Source organism: Strix uralensis, chromosome 6 (genome assembly GCF_047716275.1).
Source record: "Strix uralensis isolate ZFMK-TIS-50842 chromosome 6, bStrUra1, whole genome shotgun sequence".
Lineage (NCBI taxonomy): Eukaryota > Metazoa > Chordata > Aves > Strigiformes > Strigidae > Strix > Strix uralensis.
The window spans coordinates 21,214,654-21,239,301 of NC_133977.1; the positions used below are offsets into that span (position 1 = coordinate 21,214,654).

The window sequence follows — 24,648 nt, forward strand, 5'->3', positions numbered from 1 at the left end:
GCACGATGCTGTCTTTTCCATTAAATGCTTTTAGCGCTGAAATTTACTGTCCTGGACAGCGAAAAATGACAGCAGCTGGGCTAGCTGAAATTTCTCACACCAAAACATTTGGAGGGGAGTTCCACAGTTTTGCTCTCTTCATGCTTTCTGGCATTTACGGGGAAATTTTAATCTCGCTTTTAAAAAGCGATGTTCCTCACACGAGCGTTGGTTCTTCTCCCGTACCAGGTAGGCGCAGCCCTCCAAGGCTGGAGAGGCAGAGGCCGACCCTGCTGTGCCGCTCCCCGGGGGGCAGCGCGCCACCCCGCTCCCCGCGGAGCATCTCCTCAGCGGAGAGGAGTCGTCCGGGACGGCCCTGGCGGGCGCCCGAGGGACGAGCCGGGCGTGGCCGGTGCCACGTCCGTGTGAGCGGCTGGGGGCCGGGGCCGCCCCGCAGGAGGGGACGACGCTTCCCTTTGTGCCCCGGCGGGCCGGCCGCGTTGCCATGGGAACCGTCCCGCCGGCTGCGGCGGGAGGAAGGCGGGTCGTGTGGCGGCGCAAGATGGCTCCCCGAGGCGGCGGGCCGCAGCGTGAGCGCGGGCGGGGGGGGGGGGGGTGCGGGAGGGGCGGGAGCGGGGAGCTCCCCGCCGCTGCCGCGCGTCCCCAGCTGCCGCCTCCGTCCGTCCCCCCCCGCCCCACTCCGCTCTCCGGGGCGCTGCCCCCCCCCTCCCCGCCGCCGCCGCGGGCTGCGGCCGCCCCGCCCCGCCCCGCGGCAGCAAGTGGTGGCAGCGGCCGCCGGTGCCGCGGGGCGCCCTGACAGCCCCGCGCCCAACTTGTGTTGCAGGCGCGCCCCGCCGCTGATGCGCCAGCCGCCGCGCCAATGCCAGCCCCGCGCCGCCCGGCCAGCCCCCGCCGCCCCCCGGGCCCGCCCCGCCGCCGCCGCGATGGCTCTGACCTTGTTCGGTGAGTAACCGCCGCCTCAGCCCGGCGGGCGCGGGGCTGCCGGCCCCCATTGTTTGCCGCACGGCAGCGCCTGGGCGTGGGCGCCGGCCCGGAGGGCTGCCGCAGGCCGGGGCCCGCCGCGCCGCCCCGCGCCTGGGGGTGGCCGCGGAGGTAACGCGCCCCGGGGGCAGCCCCCGGTGCCGGGCGCGGCGTGGGCTCGGGCTGCGAGGCGGCCGCGGGGCGTGATGCACGCGTAAAAGTTACGAGCCGGTCGCTGAGGAGCGGCGCGGCGAAGCCACGGGCCGGCTAACGAGGGACCCCCGCTCTCCTGGGAGCGGCGGGCTATGGGGTTTAATTGCCCGTAACGATCAGATGCGTGTCTGTAATTGTGTTTAATGGCACAGGTCCGTGAAAGGACGGTTTCAGGAGGCTGCGAGTGCTGCTGTGGTTGGCTTCGCAGCCGGAGACAGTGTAGTGGGAACCAGCCTGTGAAAACTGTAGTTTTAACTGTTGAACATGTGGGTTCCCTTAAGTAAGGTTATTAAGCTTGCTTATGCTTAATACGCTTAATTTTACAGTAGGGAAAAAAAAAAAACAACTGCAGACTGCTTCTAGCAACATTAGGTAAATGCAACAATGTAAAGGAAAGCAGAAATTAGCGTGGCTAACATCAGTACAGAATTAACAGGATAATCAGAATACTCGTACGAAGCTCGTGCACCAGAAATGATTTCCAGTGAATCGTTTAAGTGATGAAATGAAGTTTATTCCTAGTGTTTAGGCTGTGGATTTTACTTCCTGCATAAACAGATGACTTGCTTTCATTCATCGCGTGATTCTTGGGCTGGTACAATTTCTTAAAAGAGTAAAAATGGTTTCAGGGGTTTTCTTAAAATTTGACACCTGTTATGTTATTGTGGCATATTAAGCCCCATCTAAAAACAAGTTTAGTATGTGTTGCAAGATAGTTCCTAGTAGATAAAATCCATGCGGTATTGGATTTAGCTACACTGCTGTCACTTATATTTCCTGCCTGAGTTTTTCCAGGATGCAGAAAGCGGTAAATCATTGTTCACAGTGGAGCAAACCATCCCCATCATTATAGGCCTGATCTTGTGCCTGAGTTCACACGAGCCCCCGGACTGCTGGAGGGGTCAGCGCAGGTATGGGGGGCCCTGCACGTTGCCAGTTGCAGGGTGGGTATCAAGCTCTTGAACTTAGAAGCACAAGTGAGCACAGAGAGTGCCCAAATGGCAGATGGGCTTCTGTAAAACAGCCTACTGTCCGTATTGCATTGTATTATTGTAACTTCACCTTGTCAAGAAAAGGTGTAGTTGTTACACAGACACTTGAGGTAAATACTGTAGTTGTCCCTAACCAAAAATCAAATTTTTAGGCTATTGAAATACATGCTTTTTCCATGGTAAGTAGTTAATGTGTCATTACAGTATTTGGCTGCAAAAATTCAGAATATTTTAATTTCGGCTTTTAAATAAAGTGGCATTCCTGAGTCAGGTACCTGTTTTTTAAAGCTTACGTGATTCTTTTTTAATTCACGTGTATTTTATCTACTTAATGACATTTTTCTATTAATATAAATTCGCATTACAAAGTAAATTGAATTAGATGTTTTTGTGTGCTGTCACATCTGTTGTTAGAGTAAATGACATTGATACATGTAAAAGATAATGAGCAAAGAGAAGATAGAGTGGGGCACCCAGCTGTATGTAGGTTTTAAACAATATCTTGCTAAGGGTAAAACCTCAAGATTTCACCCTTTTAAGAATGATAATAAAAGTGGCAATAAAACAGTACAACAAATAAGGCTAATGTCTGTCAACAAATGAATGTGGTGCCTTTCGTAAATGTAAAAGCTTTAGAGTACATCTTAAACTATGAATGCAAGAGTGTGAGTGGGAGTTGTGTAAATGCAGAAAATGTGCAGTATGTTTGCAGATGAGGTTGTGATTAATTTACGGTTGAGTTAGCACAGCTTAGTGTGTTGCTGTGTGTCCTCTGAGCTGAGGTAGCTTGCCACACTTTGTCTCTTAGCGTATAACGAAGGCGGATCACCACATGAACTTCAGGAACAGTGTTCAGGCTTTATCTTGAATATTGGCTGCCTGTGGATAGTTGCATTTTCAGTTACTGCACCACAGCTGACCCATAGTAGCTCATTAAAAATATGACTCATGAATGAGTGTTTTTTAATTTATTTCAATGTAAACCCCTACCAAAGCAACATCAGCGAATGTGGGGAAAGGCAGAATAAATGTGGCTGAACTAATGTATCTGTTTTGAGGGATTAAGCAGCTATAATTGTACTATTTTAAAATCACACCTGTCTTACACCAGTAAAACTGTCCTGAGCAAACAGGTCCTGAGGGAGGTGTTTGCTTTGGTTCTGCTCACTCACATAAATTCTAGGCTCAACGTTGCATATTTTTTTTCTAATCCATAATGGTATATCACACTGAACCAAATTTCACACGTTCTAGGGCAGCTTCTAATAGGATGTGCTACAAAGCGTGTAAAACTTGAGATAAATTGCCATGTCAGCTTGGGGGGAAGACCCACCAAGTTTGCCAGGTTCCCTTTCAATTATTGTGTGTATGTGTGTGAGCGCAGCAAGAGAGAGAAGAGGGATGGGATATGTCATAACATGCTTTCTCCATGCTCTTGATACTGTTTTATGGCAGTTTCAGTGCATAGTCCAAAGACTGTACTAAAAGGGGACAGGACTGGAGGGCGGGGTGACATTGTGGATTATGGATTGAAACAGACGTGAGGTTATGAGGCAGTTGAAAGGTCAGGTATGCCTTATTTTTTCTACTTGGCAGAGTGGCTGGGAGTTTCCCGTTCCTGTTGGCAGTTGCCCTTTGCTGCTGTCCGCAGAGCAGCATCACGTAGCCGCTGGAGCGCTAACTGCAGTTTGCACCTTTGAGGTTGCACCCTGAGACTCTTTGGAAAGTTGGTTGGAGGAAAGAGCTTCCGGTGTATCAGCAGCATTTGTCTGCTACAGAAGAAGGCTGTTACCCTTGGACTATATGTGTCCCCTGACTTCTTATTCCATTTCAGTTACAGTTTATTGTCCAGATGATGATGCAACATTAAAGCACGAAGGAGGAAAATGTTAAGACTCTTCACTTTCTCAGTCTTAGTTATTTTTACGTTTTTTTCATCATCTTGTCATGTTCTCCCAGTCATGACCAGGGTGTCCTGTGCTGACTGTTGGCTGTATGGAAGGTGATAGGGAGCTGCCCATGTTCCCACAGCGCAGTGGTACAGCTGATGAGTCCTCCGTCTGTGGTGTGGGTTATGAGGCAGAGCAGCCCCTTTTGGAAGCAATCAGAGGTGGGAGAGCATGGAAGTTGTTGGCTGAAAACAGACCTCATGTTACCTATCAACCACCTTGGCTACTTTAGGCAAAATTGTCATCCCAACAGGGTTCACAGTTACACAAAGTTACAGTGGCAGAAATGGCCTGTTGTCACCATAGGTGGTCACCCATGTGTGACATGGCTTTTTGTGATACTAGTAGAAGTAGGGTTTCACCAGTACATTGAGTCTGTGTTCTAGTGGCCAAGCACTTTGAGTGCAGGTTTGATCTAACAGAGGAAGGTAGATCCTGTACTGGGCCACATCAGCAGAAGACTGGAAGACAGTCAATATATCTGAGAAGTGAAAAAAAATTCTGCCCAATCCTGTTGTTTGTTGCAAATAATAGATGTGATTAATTTGATACCCATATTCGTGAATTGCCTACCAAGAGTTGGCAGGGATTTTAAAAATGTCTTTGTCTACAAAACGGTGCAGGCTTTCACGGCCAGTGCGTATAAAAAAAACTTGAATACACGTCCCATTCCAGTGCTGCTGTTCATCTTGCAGTAGATTCATGTTCCCTTACAGAAGGTTGTGGTGACTACAGGTGTAGCCTCTCTTTCTCTCTAACCATTTCTTTCTGCCTGCTGCAACAGCTGGAATGACATATAAGCTGGTGTCCTCTGCCATTTCATCACAAAGTCCAGTGGCTTTGTGCCCAGCCGTTGTGGAGCTGGGCTGAAGCCACTTGCCTGGTTTAGCAGGGAAGCAGCTAAAGGATACCCACTGGTTCTGCTCTGCTGAATCCCTGTGAGGGGTAGCAGCTTCGTGGAGGCAGGAAGAGCAGACAGTTATGTTTCTGTGGCTAGACTTCCCAGAGCCCATCTGTTAATAGCCTAAGCTGTGAGATCTCGCAGTGACAGGGCTGAGGTGTGTGCTGTCTTTCCACTTGGATGACTCAAATATGGGAAAGATAACAAACAATGTAGAGGAAAAAGGAGGGGAAGTGTTAAGTTACCCCATTGCTACTGCTGTTTGCTTGTGTCTTTGAACATCCTGAGAAGTGTTTAAAGAAAGTCAGCATTGTACTTTGAAAGAAAAATAGCTTTATGTTATGTTTTAGTGCTTATGAGTTGTCCTTATGTTTTATGAATTCCCTTTCTGTTCATTTGTTTGCTCATCAACTCTCTTGTGTGAACAAAGGAAGACATTTCAAAACGGCCATGAGAGATCTTCATGGACATATTTGTCATTAGTTATTCATGCTCTCGCTTTCTTGCTCAGAGCCTGCCAGTGGATGAAAACTCACCCTTCTGAATATTGGTGGTTAAGAAATGAGAAGTGAAGCAATTCTCTTTTAATCTTTGAAGTGCTTGCACTCTGATGAGTGGCTGCAGATGAATGGGATTAGAGACAGAGCTGTAGTCAGCATGACAGATATGGTTATTTAAGGAGATGATGAACAAGGGCAGTTTTTAGAGAAATTTATAGGGAAAATATCAGATGAAAAGAAACAAGCGATACGCTGCTACAGGCAGGAAGGGTAGGGACAAAGAAACCAATTATACCTCCATTTCAGGTGTCCATACATTGTTGAAAGAGCATGCAAATATTAATTTGCCGATTTAACAGAATTCCTTTTCACAGCTGCAAGCTCTGGTGTCATACTGCACAGAAGTAATTTTCTATGAATCTATTTACTACTATGCGTATGAAGCAAACCTTTTGAAGTAAGGTCTTCCATACTTGAAATGCTAATTAACAAATGACTATTTTAAGTTCTGTTAATCTGTGATTACTGTTTTCCATGCAAACTGTACTTACCATCTCGTGGCTGCTTCGAAAGGTAGGGTATGCTTATGTTGGTACAAGCACATATTTTCTAATGTGACAGGTGTAAAGAGAGAAATTAAATAAATTCATTGTTCTCTAAATAAATGTTTTGCTTGCTTAGGGAAGGCTTTTAAATTTTAGAGTGCTTGGTTAGCTTACATAGAAAGTACATGTTCCTCTAAAAAGTGGCTCACAACAGGTAACGCTTGCAGATTCTCTGCAGGATAGGAAATACTCAAAAATTAATCTGCTTATTTCTTATGTGCAGAGCTTTTCAAGAACAGGAGGTAAACAGATCACACACAATTCAAGTTGTTCTCCTCTGTATTTTTATGTGTGGCCCTGAACTATGCTTAAAACTTGTGGCTAGCTGTGGTGGTAAAAGTTTACTGGCAGAGCCCCTTAACAGAAGAGGCAGTTTGTGCCAGAAAAGTGTTCTTTGGATCTGGTCCTTAACTGAAGTAGGTAATGGAAGTTTGTTCATGGAATTGTGGCATTTATAGTAGGGCTTTTGTCTCTACAGGGAACATAAATGTGGAATGCGATAGGAACGGTACCCGTCACTAATGCTTCTAGGCCAAAAAAAATGCGTAAAGAACATCATTGCTCATCTTATGCTCTTGAAGTGGTTTTTGAAGTGAATACATACCCCACATTGCACTGCCTATGCTAGATCTTTTTCACTAGTAAAGCAGGGAATTCAGAATGATCTTTTTGAACTGGTTACAGTAGATGCTCTTGAGGTGTTTCTCCCTTGCTTAAAATACTTGGGCTTCATTCAGTACTGACTGACACAGGCTAATTTTAAAGGAGATTTAAGGAATTCAACATCTAATCACAATAGGAACTTCAAATAGTCTAATTAGACAAAACAATTTAAGGACATTAGTACAATGGGGGTTTTTTTGACAAGATTTAAAAATGAAGGTGATTTGTTAAAAATGAAAACGATATTAGAGAGAAACTAGATCTTCTGACTCCCATTCATGTGTCAGAGAGGGAAAGTGTCCAAGTGCTGAGAATCGTAAGATTTTCTGGCTAGGTAAGATTATTTTCTTGCTAACCTTACCTAATTTAGAGAACCTAATGAAGCAAATAAGGAGAGCAACCTTGAAAAGGTTTTGCTGGCAGTGCAATCTCAAGAAAGAATCGAAAGGAGAACCTCCATAGGAACTGGGAAAGGAAGATGGATCTATTAACTAGTAAATTGGTATCAATTGATTAAAATATCAGAGGTGACACTAATACTTACACACAAGAATGAAAAAATTCAGTCATGGCTTCTCAGCTTAGCACTTAAAGTGTGTTTCATGCAGTGGCTGGTATAAAATTGTGTTTTAATTATGAATATTGTATAAGAATCTTAAGAAATTAGAGATTTGAGGATTGTTGCTGAAGCTGGAAAGGGCAGGTCCAACTGTGTGGATAAGTAATGAATTAAGATGAGGTTTTGGAATTTTCTCCAGAGAGGTTCTCTTGCAACATCATCAGCTCAGGCACACCATTGAACAAATGCATCCTTTTTTCTCCTTGGCATCAAGTGACCCACTACGAAGTGGACACAGTCTGAGTAGCACAGAATCTCATCCAACAGTGTTGAAGTGAAATATACTCTGGATTTGAGGCTCCAGGAAGAATTCCCAGGCTTTGCTGATGCACACTTCACATCAGCCAAGGACCAACGTTTCAGGTGTAAATCTGGGTTTTCGTCTATTTCTTTTGGACTCAGCTGATCCTTTCTGCCTTGTTGGGTTTGGGGACTTTATTCTCTTACTAACTCTCTCCAAGAGTTCTGAACTGGTTTTTTAGATGGGCTAAAAGATTTCCATGTGATAGAAAGCATGTCTTGGTGTCAAGAAAAGAATGTGTTTACGTACAATGGCAGTACCATAGTTACGACTTCAATACTACTTTAATCACTAAACTCAAAGCATAAACCTACTACAAGCCTTTTGGAAGACTATGTTATTTTTGCCAAAGAAAAGCATGCTAATCGGGGTCCTCCAAGGGCGCAGGCATAGGTAACTGCTCTGTGCACTCTAACAGTCAACTGTGCGTTGTTAGATGATTCTTTTTTCTGAACCTGGGGCTTGGCATCTGCATCTCAGGCTATTTAGCTGCCCCACCTTGTGGACAGAGATCGTACAGTTCTGCAGGAACGTGTCTTCAGATGAAAAGAAACAAAACAGACCCAAGACCTGGCCCAAGAGCAGTCCTGTAGTTATTAAAAGAATATGAAACGCTTCCTGCTCCCTTGTAAAATCATAAACTGATTTGGTTGTCATTTCAGTGGGGTGGATTCTGTTTGCCTTGCATGTCTTCATAAATGATGGCAGAAGATTAAATACCCTATAGATTTTGCCTTTTCGAGTCTGTCTTGAAACAAGGAAAAGTGTCATTTAAAGCCAGTGAAATATTTAGTGCTCTAAAGCATTTAACAATGCTACTAGGACTTTGTAATTGGATGGCATCTGGGCCTTGAGCGTCCTCACAGGCCAGACCCAAGAAGACACTGGGAAGAGTGCCTGCAGTTCTCTACGCTGTTCCTGAGGATTTAGCTGCATGTCAGAGTAGTGGGTCGATGTCCTGGTTCCAGTCAGGAGGAGGAGGATTGATCACACCTGGCTGGGAAGCCGGGAGTATTCGCCATGTGTACAATAGCCTCTGAGAATGTGACATTTCCAGCACTCAAAATATCTGTTCATCCTTTGTCTGAGTGAGAAAGGTGGTATTTCTGAACTGATTTTATAGTTTCTGGAAAATGTGCTCATAAAATTCTATTTATTCCTGCGGGAGTCTGATTTCCGTGATATATTTTGATACATCAGTCCCCAAATATATTTTTGTCTTTTGTAAGCAGTTCTGTTATAAGTATTGTGGAGAGACCTGGAGCTGCTGTAACTGTCAGAGCTGTTTAGAGCTTCTGGTTAACATTTTGTTTAATGCTGATAGGATGTGGTAACGTGCTCTGGCTTTTCACATGACCAAATCTTAGTCCCTGGGAGAAAACATTAGGAAAACTGCATCCTCTGGTTGCGGACCACTGTCAGAGTTGCAAGCTAGACCTCGCTGCTCACAGTGAACAGGTAGCTATGCTTGTGGTCTTGGTCATCTCCGTGAGTAAGCCCACAGTCACATCCATGTTTAGTGCAAGTGTAGGATCTGGCCCTGTTGAATACATCGTGTGGTTGGGGATGCATGTTCCTGGTGCTAATGGGAGGCGCTGGTTCCCTCTTCACTGCACTCCTGCTCCCCATCTCTGTCTCCTTCCTGCTTCCTTCATTGCAAGAGCAGCAGCTTACAGGTAGCTTTGCCATTCAGGAATCTCAAATAAAAACATAGTTTCTGACTCTGATCAGAAACTGAATGTCCTGGGACAGCTTGCTTTGGGAAATTCCCACTCCAAATGTAAAGGTAAAACACTGTTTCCTAAATACTGGAGTTGTTTTGTTGCCCACTGCATGGTGGTGTGCAACCATGGCTAGCAGAGCCACAACTGCAACTATTTAAATTATATAGCAAATACAATAGAGCGTCATGTCTTCGAGTACTGCTGCAGCAATGGAAAAGGAGGTATGGAATTACTCCTCATTCAGAGTAAATGGGGAACTGTGAAAAATGGAGTAATAGTATAGTTCTGAAAAACAAACCCAGTGCTTTAGTGCAGGATCTTGCTCTTGTGTTAGCAGGGTACAAGCCAGTCTCCTCAGTGCTGAATTAGTATCTGATAAGTATACAATCCAGAGCAGACTATAAAAATAGCTGATAATTATTTGGTAGGGCCAGTCTTCCATACTTTTTCATCTGTGCTTTATGGTTTCCATATGAATCTGGACATAATGCTTCAGTGCAATGTTGGATCATTTTTTATTAAAAAAAAACTAACAGGATGTAGCTCTTCCTCACCTCTGCCTTACTCACTGAACACGCACACATGGGTATATCCTTCCAATAAAGGAAGCATGATTTTCACACAGCAATTAATTGTGCTGATTTCCTTTTCAGTTTTTTCAAATAGTATATTTATAAGTGGGACTTGAAAGTGTTGAAAAAGTCTGGTTTAATGGAAACAGAGAAGTATTTCAAAATCAAATAGTGATTCTTCTTCCTGGTGAGAAAACATTCAGAAACTTTGCGTTGCATGTTATTTCAATGCCAGAATTTACATGGTAAAGGAATTATGTCAGGTACTTTTTTATTGAGAAATAACATTTGTAGTATAACAAGGTAAATATTTGTAAGAATGTAAAAGAAAATTACCAACCCCCCCAAAAAAGAGGAGGGGAAACTTACCACAGCATTTCCAGTGGTGCTGTTGCTTTATTGTGATTCTCGGGGAACTCCTGACTGCACTGCATATCTGCCCGCTTCCACATGGCGTCAAAGCAAGCTGTGGTCACAGACCCCTTCCAGCACCCTTGCCTGCCCCTTCTCAGTGGCAGAGCAGCAAGCTCATCAGTAACCCGGTGGAGCATCCTGTATTCCTTAGCTTGTATTGAAACTGCGTTGTGTAAGAAGATACCCCCAAGAAGATATCCACATCCAACTGCATCAGACCAAAGCAAGATGATAATTTTTGTCCTACCTTGCTCTTCTGCAGGTTCAGAATTTGCAGTAGTGACTCGTAGCCCCAGTGTTGCTGCTGCCCTGAAGCATGGCGAGCCCCGGGGCGGGACAGAGCATGCTGCACTCCTGGGACCATAACTTGGGGTGGGGTGGGGTGGGGGGGTGATGCCTCCAAGCAACCTCTGAGCTGAGTGAGTCACAGACTGCTCTGTCTGAGGGAGAGCTCACACTGGCTAACTCAGCTACTAAGCTTGGTGGCATTTTTTTCCGCTTAGTAGAAAGGTCTGTGAGAAGGAGGAAGAGTTTTTTCTGCTTATTAAATGTTTTGTTGATGGGGTAGCCCTGCTGTTAGTCATGACTCTTAAATGTAAAAACTCTGCCTATTTTGGAAGGCATCTTCCTTCTCCCATTGCTGTGCAAGAGCAGCCGTGGGCAGGGCTTGCCGTGTCTCAGAGCTGTATTAGCATTTGCCCTTATTTCTGTACAGAAATCCTTTGTATCACAATCTGACAATTTCTTGTAGCAGCCTGTCTTGTGGCAGTTCCCATCCAGCCACATAGGTAGGCCAGCACCATTTTTAAGCTATAAACTAGGTTTTTGTTCTGTCACATTCTGTAGCTTTTCATGTGTCTGTCTGTATGCGTCTTCCTGTGCTGCCAGTTGCCACAGTAGGATTCTTTCTATAAAGTCAAAGTGAAGCTAAAGACACCAAAAGAGCTGTTATCCAGAGAGGCAGTGCTGGGGAGTTATTGGTTTGGCAGGACTTGGGAATAGAGATACTGATCTTTGATCTGTAGGATGATCTCATCTACGTGGGCCTCTGCTTCTCTCTCCAGAAAATGTTCCTATTGTCTGTTCAAATGTCTCGTTCTGTGAAACAAAGTCTGCTTTTCGCTTGTGGACATTCCTGTGGGATCTCAGTTCCAGTAAGGATGCATCAATATCCCAGAAACGCAGCTAATAATTGTTGAAAACCTCCTGTTTAACATGGTACCATGATAAAGTGAGAGATAATAAATCCAAGTTTCCGTTATTTGCGGACCAATTTGTCTTTCTTCTAATTAGTGGAAAAAAGGAGAGAGAACTTCAAAACAGAGACAAGAAAACTGTCTGAATTAATTTCCTGGAGGGGAGAAGAATCATATGGAGTTACCCAGAAAAGGGCTTGGAGGTTATCTCTTAGCATCAATCATATCGAGCTTTCTGGTCAGTGACAAACCTTTCTGTTCAGCTCTCCTTCCAGCAGCCTGTTCCCAGCTCCCCTGCTCTGCTTTCATCCTCCTAAACGCAGAGGGAACTGAGGACAAATGAGGAGCCCATACAGAAAAACCTCTCTGTGCTTGCAGAGCTGCTAAACCACCTTTGAGATCATCATTTTTGGCTGTTGCTCCAGCCCCACAACGTACTGGGTGGTACAGGAGTGGACCCAGAGCACAGCTTCTCCACAGACTGGACCTCACACCTGCTCCCTCTCCTTTCTCTGGTTCCTGCCTAGTGCAGCAGATGAACCTCGTGAGGAGGAAAAGAGTTATGAAAAAGATGGATTTAATGCTATAAAAAGGGAGAGACCCGTGGGTAAATATTGTCGTAGTTCTTTAACTGCAGTTATAATAATGAGCCACGAATTGCCAAAAGGGAATGTGAAGTTCTTGGCTTTTCTACCTAGAGCATCCTACTTTGGCCATTGGAGGCCTCTTGGATGTTTTATATAAGAACAGGAAGAGGTCAGGAATGACACTTGCAGCTTTCAGATTGGGGAAAAGCTCACAGCAACTGGAGAATGACTTTTGGAGTAAGAATTCCAATTCGAGAAAAGACATCCCACCACATTGTGTCCATTTCCCTTTCTCTGACCCTGCCAATAGTGTTTTTTAGCAGTTTTCCTTCATGACGCTATAAAAAATGATCATGGTTCCAGGCAAGGGTACTTTACTTGGTAGTTTGTCCTCCTCCTTCCAACCATGAGTGTTGATGTATTGCATCTGTTGTGGAAATAAGGACGTAAATACAAGCCATATTTTGCATGAGCAATGGCGTGTGTTATTGACGACTGTTTTAGAAAATGAAAAATCTGTTTGTAATAAGAATAGTAGTAGGTTTGTTATAACTCTGATGGTCTAAGAATTTAAATGGGTCAAGTTTGGGGAAGGAGGGGCAACAGCATCTATTAGACCATCTGACACAGCCAGAGAGAGACATGCTTTGGAACACGTGAGTCCATCTTGAGGCCAGTTCTAACAGCAGTCAGAAATCAGATCCACTCTTAATTTTTTCCGGGTGACTCTGATTTTTGCCTGGGCTGCTGATGGGTGGTTTTGGTTTGTTTTCTTTTTCACCCAGGAGGCTAATGAATGCACAGCAGCTATCTTGGTCTAAAATGCAAGGGAGAACAAGTTCTCAGCAGATTTTTACCAATAGATAGGGAAGCAGGGTCAGTGTTGTGCTCTCCTGTTATGGTTTGGCTTTTGGTAAAACAACAACGCTGTATTCAAAAGTGGAATTTAGATCAGGAAAGTGAATGTGTGTTCATTATCTTGGTGCTGTGTGTGGAAAAAAAAAAAATTCAAACCAACCAAGCAAACAGTGATAAAACATGCCTTCCCATTTAGCAGATTAGGGCGTTATGCAATGGACGGAGAGATTGTATTTCAAAAGTGCCTGATAGTTCATCCTTTATTGAGGGTCTCTTCCACTCAGCCGTGACTGGACAGACTTCTTATTCAGGGGAGAAGATTAATTTACAGCTAGAAGACACTTTTATACCATATCATATTGTTCTTTTTCATTATTAGGGGGACTGCTCAGAATATTTGTGTAATTGCACTCCAATCAATATTCCCTGCTGGATATGTTAGCAAAATCAAGACAGAAACATATTTTTGTGGATGCCTTGAGGCTGTGGCTATAACACTTGTCACTGGCTTGAAGTTATGGTAAAACTGATAAAAACCCTTGTTGGTGGTATTAATGTTTGGAAGAAGTAAAACAAGTGACAGGAAATGAGCTCAGTCTCTGCTCAGGCAGACTTTTAAAATAGGAGACACAGAAGGGTTTGTGGAAACAAAAAGTAGGAAAAGAAACAGAAAGGTAAATGTTTTCTCCTATGTTATCCCTTGCCATGGTTGGAATGAGAGCAGTGTAAGAGCAATAGCCTAACAGGTATTTCTCCTGGTTTCCAAACAAACTTCACTGACCATGATGAAAACAGCATCTCCAATGAAAACAAGTCTGGATTTAAACCAGGGACATTTGATGGCAGTGTCGAGCTTGTGTTACCTGATGTTATTCTGAATTGCTCCAAGACTTTGCTCTACTGATACAGAAGATACTTGGACAAATTATCTGTCAAATCTAAAAGATGTGATTCATCCAATAAAGGCATATTTCTGTCAGTTTTGAACTTGCAAAATTAGTTTGCAAGAGATCTTTCAAATAACCCTTAGGGCGGATGGGAAACTACCTAGCTCATTGATCCAGCACTTCGGCACTGCAGCCAGCCGCAGTCAGTTTTGCCACATTGAGTGTAAAAAAAAAAAAAAAAAATTGTCAGGCTGTTTTTCTTTGAAATAGATAAATTAAAGAGGCATATTTGATTTTGACAATGTTTTCAGTTGCAAGTTGTCTAGTGTGTAAACCAGACATTTCAGGATACCTATGAATCTATAGAGCTATTGTAACTCTTGTAGTGATGTAAATCAGAGGGTTATAGACAGCTGGCAGCCTGAGTGTTGTTGTACCTACGGCTAACCCCCAGAGCCATGTCAGGTAGCAGTGTCCATCATGTCTGTCTTTTCTCGGGAAGCGAAGATGGTGTTCCCAGAAATGCTGAAAGTTGGCTGCAGCCCGTTGTCTGGAGTCTTGAGACACCCCGCTGGAAATAGAAAGCAACGTTAAATTCTGTGTTTGTTAAATGCCCACAAGGTGGCACTTGTCATCTTTTTACCTTTCTGAGGTCTAAATTTTTACACTTGCAGCAACACTAAGAAATTATTTTAGAGATTTTGAAACTTTTCATAAACAGTAAGCTAACTGTGCTTTCATGTGCTGTGTATTTCCCACCCCTCATGAAACTGCAGTTGAGAAAGAGGACAACAGCTGTGTTTTGCTCATTTTCATTGCATATGTGAAAATGCCAGTTTAAAATTAAAAATTCATTTTAATTTTTTTTGTTATAAAGGACTTTTAAAATTTTTGTCATCACTTTGTGTAGTCATATACCACTTTATCTGGCAAAGAGGAGGAAAAATGAATACTTGCTTCCCTTGCTTTGGTTAAATGAAAATCTAGAAACAGATCATTTGCAACCTGGTCTAATCACCTAGAAGATGAGTTCATTTAACAGCAGCAGTGCCTGTGATAGGCAAAATATTACTCATTAAAATTTTCCCATCATTCATAAAGAGGCAGTAATAGTAGACCTGCTAATAAAAGGCATTGAACTCTAGCTGTTTTCAGTGGGTCTCTCATTCAACCCCATTAGAAGCATTCCCACAGAATTATTGCTGTCAGATCAGACGTTTGTAGAAACCAGGATGGTAGTGTAATCTTTCTTCTCTTCTGCCCTCAAGACTGATGCAGTTATTCAGAGCATGCCCTTCTTTAAGCCCCTTTACTTTTGCTGAGAGTGCTTTCTTGTCTCCCACTTGGTCACATCAGAGAAGTGACAGTGGCCCTTGTAGCTTTCTGGGGCATCGTTCACACTAGCTTTCTCTTAATCATTTTTACTCCAGTAATAATTAGGAACCTAATTGTATTTTTTTTGAGTGGTAAAAGCAAAAACATCTGAGGACGAAAGAGCAGAGAAAAATAAGTTCTGTCCCATTAAAAAATTCCTGGGGCACAGTGTGTGCGATGTAGTGCCATTCTGCAGGCAAAGGGATGCTTTCATTATCAGTGCCTGTTTTCACTGGTTTGTATCTTTCCCTTAGATTGTGTTGTAATCCTGTTCTTCCCCTAGATGGGAATGCCTTTAGAAAATGTGAAGAAAATACTTCAGCTGTTTTCTTGCTTAAATAACTCAAACACAGTTTAGTTTTAAAAGACCAAAGTTGACCACGTGCATGGGATTTTATGGGCATTCAGGCATGTAGCTACCTGCACCAAAGGTCGAGGCAACGCAGTAAAACTTCGTGTAAGGAGATTTGTTGCTGGCGACTGTCCCCTCTGCCCACAGGCTTGGGCACATCCCTGTGGATGGATGGCTTTAGTGCCTGTGTGCCAGCTCCTCCAGGGCTGGTCTGGAAACAGTTGGGTGCGGTTGAGCAGGCTGCCCAGGACCTCTGCCTGCAAGTTGCCATCCCCTGGCAGGAGTCGAACCATGTAAGCTGGCGACAGCTCCTTTTTGGACCTAGAGGCCATTTGTCTCTGTGATCAGACTGGGCTTTAGTTTAACACTTGACAGCTATCGCATTCCAGCTCCCACCAGGGTGGGTTGTGTTGGCAGCACAGCAGCCTCGGCACAGGGGACCCTCGGCTGGAAGGGTTAGCTGCCCGCACGCAGCCAGGACGCATGCTGACCTCTTACGTCTGCCTGCCTGTTAAAGTGGGCGCCTGTCTGGCGTCTTTTCTCCACCTGGAGAAGGTGGAGAAAATAGATGGTGCTTTATTTTGAAGCTTTTGCACAGAAGCTCCTTACAGTAATGGTATCTACCTGCCTGAGGAAGAGCCTTAACATGTCTAAAAGTTTTCAGAGCTTTTTTCTTTTTCTTAATTCAAAGGAAATCGTGTGCCAAGGATAACATTAAAGTAGCATCAAAGACTCGATAACAGTCTAGCAGTATCAGTCGTTGCTGAGTGTTGTACAGTATATTGTGTATTTGGGAATTGGGAGAAAATGTGGTGCTCACTGCCTGGGGTGTTCTTAGCCCTGCAGGGATCTGCCCGTAAACAAAGGAAATTCTGTGACAGCCTAGCTGTGAAACCCTGCATGTTTTCACATGGGCCCAGGCCACGTGTGCCATCAGGTTCTTCTCATTAATGTCTTTGTTTTTAGGGACTAATGGAACTTTTGGATTAACATAATTTATTCAGTCACTTTTAAACCCCAACATTTTTTGTAAAATACCAACATAATGGTTTTTTATTTAAGAAAAACGGAATATATGAAAAAATATTTAAAAGCATGGTGTAAACCCGTATGAGGTAATTTGGTCAGAAATAATTTGTTACCCTTTGCTATGAAAAGACAAAGACAGGACAAGACTGAGCCAGAGGATCATTTTCCTTTTAATATTCATGTAGAGGACCTGAATGCTGAAGAAGTGTTTGTTCCTAAGAACACATTTCGTGAAGGCAAGAAAGGTTGACCACAGCTTTCTCTTCTGTTTACTGAGCACTGGCTGAAATGAACTTTGCCACCTTTGGCAGCAGTGTGTGTGGTACCCTGTGGGAGCGGGGGGCTAGTTTCTGCAGGACCTCGTGTGATGGGCAGGTAGCCACTGCCCGGTACCCCATCACAGACTGTCATCTAATTTACTGGCTGCTGAGAGCAGAGGTGTAGCAGTGGGGTGGAGAGAGGCTTTGTGGAAAAAAATGTGGATCCCAAGGTCTTGTCTAGGAGACAAAAAAGACCTTTGATGTGTGCCTTGCCTTCTTCAGTACACACACAATAGGAATATTTTGGCCATTCTCTGCACCCTCTGCCCTGTTGCCTCATTTCCAGGAGCTGCCCGCCATTGCCTTCCCCTCCTCTGGCTGCGCAGGGACTTCTGCAAAACGCATCCAGTGCTGCTGGGTGCTGCCACAGCCAGCAATCAGCTTCTATTTACCCTGAAACCATAGTATTGTAGCCCATCTGTTTTACTACCGCTGCCTAGGGCGGTGGCTGTATTCATCCTTTAATTACCTTAATGCTGTTTGAGTTTTATTTTGGTTGGAGTGCATAAAAGCCCTCGCTGCTTGGCTGCTGCTTAAAACATTTTGTGATGGCTTGAGCTTAGTTTCTGAAATGCTGTTGGTACCTGTACTCCAAAAAACAGATGAAATTATATTTTCTGTTCAACTGCACTGTTTTTGTGGCTTGAAAATCTCACCAGCAAATAAATTATGGCTTTATTTCTCTAAGTCAAGTGATTTTACGTGCATCCTTTGGGCATAGAGAAGGTGCTAACAAGCAAGATTCTGAGACTGAGGAGGAATTTTCTAGAAGTTGGTTTTTGAGCACAAAAAGAAGTCTGTTGTATGGGTCAGCGAATAGCCACGTCTGCTGGTCATGCATCTCCCCAGGAGTTAAATTTTGACACATGCCGCTGCCAAACAAAGCAAGATTAGTATCTTAAAACCCATGTTAATGCTCACTAGTTAGTGCCTAGGCTGTAGCTTACAGAAGAATGTTTTATACTTTCTTGCATCTTTTGCACATTTATGACTTACACCATTCCTTGGTCCTAGATCAGTTCAGAAAACATGAAATTGGATTTTCTTCGCCTGAATGTGTTGATGTTTGGTTCACATGGCTAAGAACTGCCCTCTTCCACAGGATTCAATACCTGAGGCCTCACCTGGGTTCAGTAGGGACGTTGCCAAATAAAAGTTTGGGGCAAGAGCTGCTGTGTCACCAGATAGCTGATTATTTCCTCCCAGACAGTGTTAAACTAATCTCCAGCATGATGTTACAGATCACCATGCTGCAGGGAATGACATACAGTAAAAGAAAAATAAAACTGAATTCTCTACAGGAAACCTCACAGTAAGTCCTAAATTGCTTTATGGGTTTACCATGCGTAGTTAAGCTGCTGATGCTCTACCCTAGAGCTGGCTGATCTTCAGTGGGGAGAGAGAAAGAACCATTTCAAGCAGAGGTAAACATTTTTATTCTTTCTATAAAAGGAATACACAGAGACAAGCAGTCTAAACAGTTTGAGGCAATAGTAACAGTTTTCGTGTCTGCAGTTAAAATGTACACTCTGAAAGTACTACAGTTGTCCAGATTTATATAAGGGCTAAAATGGAAATGGGTAAAAAAGAAGGAAAATAACAAAGAGAAATGCTACACTGTTATGTCACGATTAGTCACATTTGTGTTTATGGAAAAATCTGAGATGCTCTCATAGTGTTTGTGTCTGTATATGAACTTCTAAATGGCTGTATGATTTTCTATTGGTAGAAGCCCTTTTCTGTGCAAGCATGTATTTCTGATGATCACTCTGTGCTTTTCACTTCTTAATTGCAGATGATTCGTGCCCAAGATGCATAGTTTCCTTTTTCTTTCATTAATTTGTGTGCTTAAAGGAGGGCACACTGAGCCCAGAAAGCAATGCTTCTGCCCCCTCTGACATTTCTGCCTGTAAAGGGGCTGTTGCCAGAAGCTGCCTGTTGTGCTGTTCTGGGCTTTTCTGCATCTGTTTTCTCTGCGTTTAGGCAATTTTCAAGGAAGCCTTGAGTAGAGATGAGATGGCTTGAGAATGAGATGCTGAGGAGATAGGGTGGACTGGGTAGATGAGTTGTAGCAGGACAGCAGTGGGGAGCAAACCAAAGCATTGCTCAGGGATGAGGGGAGAGGTCTTGTGTGCAGATGCACATTGCTAAGGCTAGGGGAAGGCAAAGTCCTGGAAAAGAGAGGAGGAGAGTGTGTTTGGGAGAAAAGAAGATGACCACAAGAATGTGCTAATAATTGTTTAAGAAATAGGGATCACTTCTGTCCTTGTCCATTGGAGAGAGAGATGGGCTGGCAAACCCTTGTGCTTGGGGAAGCTAAGCGAGAGATAACCTGTCACATAGGGTACTCAAGAAATACAGGTCTGTGCGTGAACTAGAGTCACCAACAGTTATGGGTCTGTGATAAGATGCTTGCTTTGAAGATGAGTTTAATTTTGCTGTTGGTTCAAGAGCAAAACTTCTTCTAGAGGGTAAAGGACTATAAATGTATTTTCATGCATCCTGCACATTGTTCCCCCCCCACCCTTTTACCTTGCATATAACTTTGGGTCTCAGTGGGATTTTAAGTGATGTATCAATTTAAGATATTCTTACTCTCTTCTTTACACATACATACATATTTATACTATGGCAGGTCTATTCAGAAGCTTAAAAGTACAGGTTTGGGCATACAGCCGTTTCTTTTCTAATCTATTCCAGGCTGGGAAGTATTAGATACCGGTATGGATTCAGGGTAGAGTTTGAAGAAGTCCCCTTACATTATGTGAAAATAAAATCTTATACCCTTCTAATCAGAGCGAAATTCTGAAGAATTAAAAAACTGTCATTGCTTGGGATAGTGGGGTATTATCAAACATTTTAACTTATAAAGGTTAGGAAGACTATTCAGCACCAGCATCTGTCAGTTTGCAGCAGGGCTGAGTTTGAAATTGCAGTTTATGTATATGGACAGTCTGATCTAAAATGTACTTGCTGATGAGAGTGCCCTCATGCTGGCAAAAGGCTCACCAATGCTGGTAGGATCAGTTTATGCATTTATGTTTTCTGTAGTGCTCCAGACCTTTGGAGAAGAGCAGCTTTAAGCTGAATTGCATCTCACTTAAGGCAGAAAATACAGTTAAGATAAAATGTGATGCACAGCTTGTAGAAAACGATTTTATTTTATCGTGAAAACATTTAGCAGAGCTGAGATACTGTGCTGATGGGAGCTGTAGAAAATCTGAGAACTGACAGCGTAGAGTTTATTGCATTAATTAGAAAGTGGTGCAGTGTTAGTGAGAAAATGTATTTTGGGTTCAGCATTTTCTGTGGCTTTTTTATCATGCCTTAAAGTGCTTTTTGGGTACTTTGGATGCCTAATTGGAGATGCTGTATCTGGAAGCCTGCTCTATCTGAAAATCGAGCCCTTTTCCTAATAATGCATTTCAAAGTACTGATGATGTGTTAAATGGGACCGCATCGATTAATCTTTAAAAATGGGTAACTAGCAGACGGGTCTGATGTTTATGCTACTTCTATTTTATCTTTGTGTAGTGGAGTTGTTTTAGCAATAGAAACATTCTTGCACAGAAACAAACACTACAGACCCTCTGCTTCACTGCTGTAACTGCACTGTACTTGCTTCTACAGTATTTTATGTCAGATAACGTGGTTTGGTGGGGTTTTTTTAATCACAATAGAAATGACCTTTTGTTTTTTTCATTACCTCATGTAGGATGGCCGGAGGGTATTCTCACACAGTAAAGGCAGTAAAGCTCACCGACAGATTTTCTAACAAAATCCTTGTGCACAGCTGCATAACATAAATCATTCCTTCCAATATCAGAATGTTAAATGTTTGTTGTATGAAAGTTACTGCTGTTCTTGCTTGACTTTAACAAGGCTTGGGGTTTTTTGTTTGGCACAAATATTGTTGCTTTTCAGTTTTATAATCATGCTGCCCTTAGTTGTAACAATTACATGGCTTGAGTGCGAGCAAGTGTAGGTTAGACTGCCAAGATATTTGTATTTTCATAACAGTCAGCTCATATTTTTCAAATACAGTGTGTGTTGTCCTTTACTTAAATTATTTATTTGTAAATTCAATTGCTGCATATATTGCCAAAAACCAGACTATAGTAGAAGAAAATTCAGCTAGTGGTGTAAGAGTTGTCTTCTGGGACTAAACCCATTATTTTTACTTACAAGTTTTGCCCTTTTTCCATGTGACACTGCAGTGCTAAGGATCATATTACAATGCTTCTGGAATGAATCGACTTGCACTGCCTTAATTAAAGGTATCAAAGTAGGAATGAATAACCATGGCTGCATCTGTTGCTGATGATGTTGTTTCACTGCCATAGTACAGAGCAGGCTGCTGAAGGTCTCTGTGCAGATTCAAAGTGCTCTGGCTGATCCCCAGGGCGTGGTAGTGCATCTACAGGATCTTCCAGAGATCAAAACCCATCATATTCTGGAGGATGGCAGTTTGACCAAGTGCTGCATTAATAGTGAAGTCATAATGAATTGTATTTATAAAACCCAGTGCCACTGAGGTAGTCCGTAAGGACTGCACCCTCTTCATGCACAATGCTAAAATACAGGGTAAAAATTGAGCAAAATGATAACTCGGGGCAGAGGGTGTGCTGGGTGAGTCTGGGGAGGGTCTGGGCAAGTCTGTGCCAATTAAACTGGAAAATATCTCCTTCCACTAAGATCTAATTTAGAGATATTTTGACATGACTGTAGGTGGGAGAGGTGGATCCTTTCCCAGCTTCAGGCTCAGTTTTGGAGGCCTTAAAGACTCTCAAGTGGAGATGCCACTCAGGCCAAAATTCAAGCAACAGGTTCCCAGATTGCTTGATCTTCACGTAACCTCATAATAAAAACTAGAAGTTAGGGGTTTGTTGGATGCAGCGGGTAGTTCCAGTGAGCAGACAATTGCAAACAGAGCTCGGAAATTAATGCTGCAGTGAGAAGTGGCTTCAGACAGCAAGGCTGGCTGCATGGCTGTCTCAATTTATGACCCTGTGGTGTAATGAGTACTGAGTAACTCCCACCAGCTGCAAGGCAGGTAAGCACAGAATCTTGCAGAAACCTCAGTACCTTGTAGCATCAGAACTGAAGCTGGTCAAAGAGAGAGGAAATTTGCAACAGTCCTGAGCTCAAAATCAGTTGTCAGCAAGTCATAAGGGTGACAGAACTTAGAAGACATTGGATTATTTTTTTTTAATAATTTTATTTGAGAATTAAAATTTGGGATTAGAAATATGCTGGTACTTTTAATACATATTGACTGCTTCTGAGTAGAGCTTTTATTTGGTATGAAAAAACCCCTCCCTGTTTGAAAAAGTATTTCATAATACATACATACTCTGATTTTATTCTAGGGGTTAACTGCTGTCCAGAAGATGAAAAAGCTAATGGCAGGAATAAATTGGGTGAAAACTGATTTATCAGAATATAATTTGAGATTTTAAAATCTTCCTGGTGTAATTTAAAAGGGAATTTACAGATATATACATAGTAAAATAATATGCATTCCCCTTCCCCCCAGTATTTTGGCTTCTGATCTGCATGTTTGCCATTTTGCAAACGTATTTCTATAGTTTTTATTCTAGCTGGCTAAAGAAAATACCTTCTCATATTTTCAGTTTAAGTAAAGAGGGGGAACTTTTAACAGGTTGTTCTATACTCTGATAGTAAAAAATAATTTTAGAATTTAGATGCAGTATTTATCTTAATAAATCTGCAAGTGCTTCTGCACAGTTATTTGTGTTAAAATGTTTCCAACACAACATTAAGATTTGTTGTTTTTCTTTCAGATACTGATGAATACAGACCACCTGTTTGGAAATCTTACTGTAAGTATCTCAATGGATTTTTTTTTTTTTTTCCCCAAGTCAGAGCTGAAAAAGTTTCAGTTGAGTGCTTTAAAAGGCTCATTTTTCTTTTCATCAGAATGTGAGTTTAAGAAGCACCAGAGGGTTCATTACTATTTAGAGATAGGTGCAATTTTTTATCCTCAAGGACCAGTGAATGAAGAGTAAATTCACTGCACCTTACTGACATAAGTGGTCTCACTCCTGTGTGGGTCTGACTTACATTGGTTTGGCTGCCTAGACCAGGGCTTGCATAAACTCTATTCATGCCTTAAAGTTGGTATCCTTGCAGACTTTTAGGGCTCCTGTGCATCACTGGAGCTGAGACTTGAGCTGGTTAGAAAAATTCAAAATAAATAGTTTTCCCCCAGAAATTTGCTGATGTAGTAAAACAAGAGCATTTGTTCGGCCTGGCGTGACAAATCACAAGCAGGGTTTTTGAAGCCCTTGAGAGAAGGGCCTGGTTTCCTACCAGCCTGCTCACCTGGGCACTGCAGCTCTTTGATGTGCATGCTTGAGCTCAGGGGAAGCTGGCTTTGCAGGCTGCCTTAGTCAGGTGTGCAGGGCAGTAGTCAGGGCATGTTGCCCTGAGATCAGAGTGCCACTCCCTTGGGAATTTCACAACTTGTGGTTTTCATACCTAAATAAAAAATAAAAACACAATATCACTGCCCCCTCCCGGCCTCACCCCAAGAAAAACCACACCACCAAAAAACCCTTATATTTTTAAATACAAAAAAATTCCAAGTAGAGGAACGACCTGTTGTTTGGCAGTGCTGATGGAGGGTCAGGGAGATTGAAGAGATCACAAGACAAATTACACCATAGCAAAGCATTGTAGATTTCCACAGTGTCTCATCTCTAAATTCTAGTTCTTTGTAAATAAAAAAGCTAAGGTGCAAGACATTTTGAGACTTGAGGAACCACAGCAAGAAAGAAGTCTTCTGTTAAAAGCAGATTTTGAAAGCAGAATGTTTGTGTGTTTAACACACTTAACAGTTTAGGGACGTCAGACTTACATTTGCATTTTCTTTTGTATATCTTCCCAAGTTTGGTGTCTTCATGCTGGCTAAAAGGATTTGCTCAAGCAATATTTCACATGATGAAAATGTTGCTCTCTAAAGGTTGGGGAGATGTAACACCTGAGAAAATGTAGTTATTTCAAAAAGGTTTCTATCCTGCAGTGGGAGATTCTTTTCAGTCAGAGATTTTGGGTTGGTCTTAAAAGGCTTGATGAAAACTGTGGTTAGAAAGAGAGTAAATGTAAGAGAGCAGATTAAAGTATTTTTGTCAGCTAAAATATATGTAGTAGAATTAAATGAGCATTAGAAAAACAGCTTTCCTGTCACCTAGACCAGTCTTCTGTAATGGCTCACAGAGGTCAGTTGTTTTTGTTCTGTCCCTGCCATTGCCAACCCAATGCATTCAAAAGTCAGTTAGGCCTCAAAACTCATAAATCAGCCTTGTTTTGTTTGGCTTCCAATTTTTGAGTTGTTAATGTGATCATGAGTTACATAGTCAAGATCTTCTATGCAATATGAGCATCAGATGACTTCTGTAAATGAGAACATGTCTCATAAGAAATTTCAAAGAGCTTAGGCTGTAAGTAAATAGATATTGTGAAATTTGTAGTGAAAATTACAGGAGTTGGCAAACTGCATACACCTTAGCAGTCTAGGAATGTCAGGGTCTCTTAAAATACATTTATGTTAATTGAAGAAAATAGAAAGGCAATGTCTAAAAAAAGGCTGAAGACTTTTAATAGTCCATC

General features: G+C 42.8%; 1 protein-coding gene across 1 annotated transcript in view; it reads left to right on the forward strand.

Moving 5' to 3' along the window:
• The first annotated feature begins 849 nt into the window (after positions 1-849).
• CHN1 (chimerin 1) overlaps positions 850-24,648 on the forward strand; it is a 104,547-nt gene continuing 80,748 nt past the window's right edge. The window contains exons 1-2 of the mRNA XM_074873177.1: positions 850-942; positions 22,821-22,859. Coding sequence (XP_074729278.1) covers positions 924-942; positions 22,821-22,859 — 58 coding nt within the window. The 5' untranslated portion in view covers positions 850-923. The remainder of the gene's footprint in view (positions 943-22,820; positions 22,860-24,648) is intronic.